At 38.1% G+C, this 7,500-nt stretch overlaps 1 protein-coding gene across 5 annotated transcripts in view; it reads left to right on the forward strand.

Moving 5' to 3' along the window:
- LOC111325529 (alpha-1,6-mannosyl-glycoprotein 4-beta-N-acetylglucosaminyltransferase) overlaps positions 1 to 7,500 on the forward strand; it is a 35,406-nt gene that overhangs the window by 21,007 nt on the left and 6,899 nt on the right. For 3 of the 5 annotated variants that reach the window (XM_088727306.1, XM_088727307.1, XM_088727308.1), the window contains exon 1: positions 6,638 to 6,886. The exons of the other annotated variants lie outside the window; for them this stretch is intronic. In XM_088727306.1, coding sequence (XP_088583432.1) covers positions 6,709 to 6,886 — 178 coding nt within the window. In that variant the 5' untranslated portion in view covers positions 6,638 to 6,708. Of the gene's footprint in view, positions 1 to 6,637; positions 6,887 to 7,500 lie in introns of those variants that run through there. 5 annotated transcript variants of the gene reach the window in all.

Below are 7,500 nucleotides of genomic sequence, written 5' to 3' on the forward strand. Positions count from 1 at the left end.
TGCCGAAGGAAATAGATCTTTAGAATAACTACTTAATCTGCAGAAGCGTCCGAATTATTTACAAAAACGTATTTTCAGCGAAAAGTTAATGAATCACTTGGGCGAGCACCCTGGAGTAATTATCGCGGGAGTCTATCTGTTTGTGGAGGGTAGGAGGGGTCAAGGGTTTCTTGTTGAGGGTCGAGGGTAACTTTTTTCCCTTTTTTAAAATTAATTAGAAAAAATTAAACCGAATTTGACTAAAATAATTGAAAATAATTGGAGAAAAAAATAATTTTTAAAGATACAGAGTACAAGTGGACCCATTTACTTTTACCCCAGAGTGCAAAGGAACCCTTTTCTGATCCTTAGTAAGGTCTAACCATGAATACTGCTCTGAGATATGGTCCCCATATTCGCGTAAGAACACTGATAAGCTTGAGGGAGTGCAGAGACGCGCCACTAAATTTATTTTGAAAACTAAGGATAGCTATGCAGCTCGTCTTGAGAAGTTAAATCTATTATCTTTGGAAGACAGAGAAGAGTTTTAATTGACGTAACTTTCTCCTTTTAAGGCACTGAAAGGGTTTGTTGACATTGATGTGTCACCTTTTGCGGATTATTACTCTAGTTTAGGTTATTGTTCCTTGAAACATTATGATCATCTGACGTTAAAAAAAATATGCGAGGGCTAATTCCCTTAAATATTCCTATTTCCATCGAATAGTAGTTTCTTGGAATATGTTGCCTGTTGACATTCGCACTGCAAATTGTACTGGGAATTTTAAATTTAATGTGAAGAAATTTCTTGTGGGTAAATCATGATTTGTCTTTATTATAACATAGTATCTCATTCGCACTATATGTATTGGGTGATCTGCTGTTACATGGGGTCTGGGACTCTTTTGCAGATTCTCCTATGGCTTTTTTAAAAATTTTTTTGGTTAATTAACTGTATTATACCAGCATTTGTGTATTTATGCCATTAAATTGTAATAAATAAAATAAATAAATTAGCTCTTTTTATAGGTTGAAATCACTCCAAAAAGTAGCAAGTGGAGAAGGGGCAAGACAGTGAATAGCATGTGGCCAGTTCGTTTCCAAAAACCTGATTACTTTTCAAAGAATTAAATTAAGAACCCACAGAAATCTCATATTCGATCATAAATCTGGTTAAATTTCATGTGTTACTGTAACATCATGGAGCAAAGAAATGAGGTATATACACAGCCGAAAGCATGAACTGATTCTTAAATGACTTGGCTGACTCAACTTGAACACAGGCAAGTAGTGAGAGTGTTGACATAATTTGATGTGTAGTCACTGAAAGGCATGAAACATTTGCAAAACTTCAAAAGCAAAAAAGACATACTTTGAATTTACTTATATGAATTAATCAAGTTTGAAAACATAACAGATTACCATTTGGCTTGAAACTCCCCTAATGCCAACCAAAGAGACCATATGAGAGATTTCCATTTTAGTAGTAGGAGCAGTAGTAGTAGTAGTAGTAGTAGTAGTAGTAGTAGTAGTAGTAGTAGCAGCAGCAGTAGCAGCAGCAGCAGCAGCAGCAGCAGCAGTAGCAGTAGCAGTAGCAGTAGCAGTAGTAGTAGTAGTAGTAGTAGTAGTAGTAGTAGTAGTAAAACTTTATTTCAACTTGGATTGAAGAATAGTGTACAAGCACTTCTCTGAGAAATAAATAGAGTGAAAAATATATACATGTACGATTAATGAAGAAAAAGAAAAAGAGAACTGATGTATATATGCTTGTAAAGTCTAGGCAGTTGTTTCTAAAAAAAACAAATTCCATAATTTGGGCGCAAGAAATTTGAAGGAGTTTTTCCCATAAGATGTAGTATTTATACACATGGTAACTGCAACCTGTTTATACCTCTAGACCCATTAATGTTGGTTCTCGGTGTAAATAATGCTGCTACGTAGGCAGCTACGGCTGCTAGAAATGACTTGTGAACTAAAATCAATATATGAAAAAGTCTTTTCATTCTCAAGCTCACAAGGTTTGGACTTTCCAAAAGCACCTCGTATGTTCCGACTTTTTTACCAAGGATTATTAGTAAAACATGTTTATTAAGGAGTTCTAGTTTTTTCCCAATTCCTAGCACAGTGCTTTAGTAGTGGAAGTGTGGCATAATAAATAAAGCTGTGCTTTAGTTGAGGGTCTAAATCTTTTAATTACTTGAACTAAAACGTAACATGTACTGCTAAAATTAGAATTGAGTGCTAATGTCGAGTCTCTCCTACCATGAAAAAAAGAAGATGATGAAAAGTAACCCACCCATTCTATTCGCTGTGCGATGAAGTGCTAACGCTCAGAACGTCGGAATCATGCATTATCATCCGCTCGTTCAAACGCCAAAAACTACCATCAACTATCATCTCGAATTTAAATATGTCTAAAATTGTTCTCAAGGTACTCTTCCAGGAGTTCTCTGGGAAAATCTATGCTGGGACGACCATTGTATCCTGTAAACTTAAACAACCACCTTTACAATGAGTTGTCACTGCCACCAAGAACAACAAACAAGCTCTTTGTAACAAACACTCCAGCTGAGGAGGAATATTAAATAACGAAGATGCACGAGCTAGAATATAGAAGACTCTGTCAAGGTGTGTTACTAGGTATCCAATTCCATTGTCACTTTCATGAAAACGATCATTCCCTCGACTCAAGACGAACTCTATGCTGTGGCGTAAGTCGCTCTTCAAAGGATCCATTTCCTTCAGCAGAGAGCAAATTATAGATACCACATTAATGATTCATGTAAGAGCGTATGGAATCAAGTAATTGTTCATGTAATTTAGGTTGAATTATAGCTCCTGTTGAGTGGAAATGTCGAAACGACGAAACGACATAATAAAACGACGAAACGACGAAACGACATAACGAATCGACGAACGACGAAACGCCATGAGGAAATGACGAAACGACAAAACGACGAACCGATGTGGTCGATGACGAGTCGGACTCGTAAAACGACGAGTCGAAGAGGCTAGCCGACGAATCGAACTGACAATACGACGAAACGAACTGAAAGTTCGACGAGTCGAACTCGGAAAACAACCACTCAACATAATGAAACGACGAAACGCCATAACGAAACGACGAATCGAACATTTTGTCCAGGATCTACCTTCATACAATAGTATATCATTAACGCAGTCTCGGGCCGATACTGCGCTCAGCAGGCTGATCAAGAGCGCAAAATTTTCAATTGTTGACAAGGAGCGATATTATGGGGTGAACAAACTCGTAGAGTATTGCTTGATAATTTGAATATAGCAACAAAGTTGGAATGGTAAATTGGCCACCGTTACGATTATAAAAGCTGACGTTTCGAGCGTTAGCCCTTCGTCGGAGCCCTTCGTCGGTGCCCTTCGTCTTTCGCTCCGACGAAGGGCTAACGCTCGAAACGTCAGCTTTTATAATCGTAACGGTGGCCAATTTACCATTTCAACTTTGTTGATATATTCAAATTATTTCGTTACCCCCACCAACGCAGCCCCAAACAGTTTCTTCAGAAACTATCAGCCTTTATTCATTTGAATATTGCTTGACATTTCTAAACAAACATCTGATATTCTTACGTGCAAGAAGTTTGAAAGAACCTTTCAATAAAAATTCTGTGAAAATTTATGATCACCGGGCATTTAGCCACAGCATTTTAACTTCGACAAATTTACGGTGTGAAACACATTCAAGGAGCGGAATGTGTTTTAAAGAAAATTCGTACGCGAAAAACAAAGGACATTTTTAGAATACTCAGTGAAGTTTTGATAAATCAGCACAATTGTTCTGTGAAAGATCTGAATTTGCAGCAGTCGCAAATGGTTTTCTGGATCAGAGGTTCGAAAGGTTTGAATTAGCATAATGAATAACTGCGAGCAATTTTCACTTTATAAAGTCGTAGCAACTCGAGTTTGATTAATGCGAAAATGAACTGAACTCCAATTTATATCATGAATTATCAGTTTTAAAAGGTTAGGTGGAAAATGAGGAGTGTAAAAAGAACGGAGTGAGGAAAATGAGGAGTGTGGAAAATGGGAATGTGGAAATTAAGGAGTGTGGAAAATATGGAGTATGGAAAATGGGAGTGTGGAAAATGAGGGGTGTGGAAAACGTGGATTGTGGAAAATGTGGAGTGTAGACAATGAGGAGTGTGGAAAACGAGAAGTGTGGAAAAGGAGGAGTGTGGAAAATGAGGAGTGTGGAAAATGAGGAGTGTGGAAAATGTCGAGTGTGGAACATGAGGAGTGTGGAAAATAAGGTGTGTGGAAAATGAGGAGTGTTGAAAATGAGGAGTGTGGAAAATGCGGAGTGTGGGTAAGGAGTAGGTTTTAACGATATGAACAACAATAACAAGCACTCTATTTCCTTTAAGGCGACGCATCATTGCGTTTTCACTACTAAACCGTACATTACTTTTTCAAGCTTAAAAGAACGCAAAAAGGTCAACAAAAGAATCGAACAATCAAGCGCGTGAAACATTACAGTCAATAACATCAAGCAGTCTATGCTCTTTAAAAAAGCGATGGATCATTGCATTTTATTTTGTAGCTATGTAGAGAGCACCGTATAAAATGGGTAATAAAAATATCAACGCGTGAAACACGTTGACAGTGTGGACCACGTGGAGATCAATGCAAACTTGTACTCATCTGTGAATATGCAAATTCAATTGAATCTACCCATGGCTTACAAGTAACGTATTTCGCAAGATGTGCACCATTTAGGTGTTAGCGGTAACACCTTTTCGAACGTTACCAAAAATATTTTCCAGACGCTTTCTGTCAATTTATAATATTCACGGCTAACTAGCCAAAGAAAACAACATCAGCGCGAGGTTGATATTTTGCTTGCAGACAATAACAGTATTACCCGAAGTAAGACAATTTGTATGCATGTATATATTTTTGTCTTTTATTTTTATATATATATTTTACACTCCGCATTTTTCACACTCAAAAAAAGTGAAAAAATGCTATGCTTAAGCTACAACATACTGAGAGTAATGTTTCACTCGTTTGATTCTTTTGTTTATCTTTTACTTTTTGTTTTTAACGTTAAAACCGTGAAGCCCCAAAAGCACCTTTTAGCACAGGATTTTAATCATATCTTGTGGTTATTCTTGTGGGAGTTTTGTTGTTCACACCCAAACAAGGAACGTGACATGTTCTGACAAGGTCTAGTATAAAGTAAGTTCCTATGTATTTTGTAGTTTTATCCTGATGAAGTTGAAACCAGTCGATTAATAAACCCAATACTACAAGACAAGTAGCTGTGTGCTGCCCACTAGTTCTCATATAAAATTATAAATTTCACCACACTCGGCATTTTCGACACTCCGCTTTTTCAACACTCCATATTTTCCACACTCCTTATTTTCCACACTCCTTATTTTCCACACTCCCATTTTCCACACTCCTTATTTTCCACACTCCTCGTCTTCCAGACTCCTCATTTTCCACACTCCACACTCCGCACCCCTCACTTTCCACACCCCACACTTCCCACCTAACCGTTTTAAAAGACAAAGAAAGGGGCAGGGACTGACGTCAGTTGATGTTAATTTTGTTAGGTGGCCGAACACAGTTTTCGTGCGCGCTTTTGCTAATGCAATGGATCGTTTTTCGCGTGACGTTATCCATTTCCAAAATTTTAAACTGAAGAGCCACGAAAATATTTATCCTCATCAGGCATAAGGGGATTTAAATTCATGTCTGTTTTCAACTTTTCAACTCAATAGCGTGCTTGGTTTAGATACCAGCGCAGTTTGAAGTACACACTTGTGGCGGCGGGCGCGTGATATACAGCTCCGATCGAGTCTGTCCAAAAATATAAACTTATCTAGGGATTTTTAGCCTTCTAAGGAGTTGAAGTGTTAGGAAAAGAGCATTTGTTGATGTTTCTTGGCTCAGTTCCGATAATCGGTCGACTAGATAGCCAAAGTAAGTTCCACATGTTTATATTATTTTCCAGCCGCCATATTGGTGCACAAAAGAAGTTCACCAACATGGTAGTTCTATACTGGGCTCTGCAAATTTGCGCAAACATTTCGACGAATATTTGAAGTTTGGAAAAACGAAAAGGCCTAAGACTTGAAGGAGTGTCGTTTTTACCTTTCTCCTATAACATTACAATTTCCTGATCTTATTTTTTCATTGCGTGTAGGCCTGTCAACCCCCTTTTTACATTGAGCTGTTAGATCCTTAAGTTTTACGCGATCGACTTTACTTTCCTTTAGTATCTTCGCCTGAAGCCATTTCCCATCATCTATACTTGAATCAAGTTCAAATGTTTTCCCGACTTGAGGCAGTCACGAACACGTGCGATGAGGTCTGCTGGTTTTCCGCTCAATTTCAAGCCTCTACACTTTAACCAACGCTGTGTTTGTATAGTTCTCTTAATCTTGCTCGAACTTTGAGCCAGAAACACCGTCGTTTTGATTTAAAATACGAGCTTTAGAGGCGTTTGAACTAGAGATGGGCGCATTATCGCCCATATTCATTTACTCGAGAAGCCTGTTTGTTGGTCCTAATCGCTCCAGGGATCAAAATTTCGTGACGTCACAAACGCGCAGCGCCATAACTCGCTCCCTTTTGTATCCAACAGGTGATGCTAAGGTGTCACTTCGAGTTGTTGTTGAAACGACACATTGCCAGCGGAGTCTCTCATGAAACACGAGCATCAAGGAGAGTAATGCTGCAAATATGTATAAAATGGGACGAATTTTTCGACCAATTAACCGGCAGAAGTTCGTCGTAAAAGTATTTTTATTGGTTATCACATTTACCTTTCTTATGAAAACTTTCATTCTTAATGGAGGATTACGACAATCCGAACAACCTCAGAGGAATAATGAGAAGGACAAATGCGCCTGTGGAATCGGTAAGTGACTGAGAAAATCTCAATTAGGAAACAAATTCACTGATCAGACAAAGAGATGACTACCGTTCTCCGTGCAGTGAAACCCGCCTAGCTATAAAAACTTACTTCAACCAAGCGGGAATCGTTGCGTTAGAAACTAGCAAAGCTATTCTAGCGATTGGTATTTAGATTTGCGAAGTTATTGAAATACCGGGCCAGTTCAGTCTGAAATTTCAAACCGAGTTGATAGATTGATGCTTCGTTCATAGCAATGATTTCGGTTGTTGGTCCAGATCGAGAAGCAAAGCGAATCTACATTTATTGCTTGAAACTTATATTTATCATGCTGACTCAAGTTTATAAACAAGAGCACTATTAGCAGACTTTTAATAAATAACATAAGGTCGTAGTAGTAGCAAGTATTTCTTACAATAATATAAGGGCTTGAGCAATTATGTCAATTCGGAAACAACATTCCTTATCTGATCACAACTGCCTATAGTTTACATGCACTGAGGATAATAAACTGCAAGACACAAAATTAAATTATATTAGAACATAGCTAGCAGAGTCGCGCAATCAAATTCATTATACGTAAGCGTGCTCAAAATCCCGATAGTGCACGCTGATAGCGT

Source organism: Stylophora pistillata, chromosome 7, assembly GCF_964205215.1.
Source record: "Stylophora pistillata chromosome 7, jaStyPist1.2, whole genome shotgun sequence".
Classification (NCBI taxonomy): Eukaryota; Metazoa; Cnidaria; class Anthozoa; order Scleractinia; family Pocilloporidae; genus Stylophora; species Stylophora pistillata.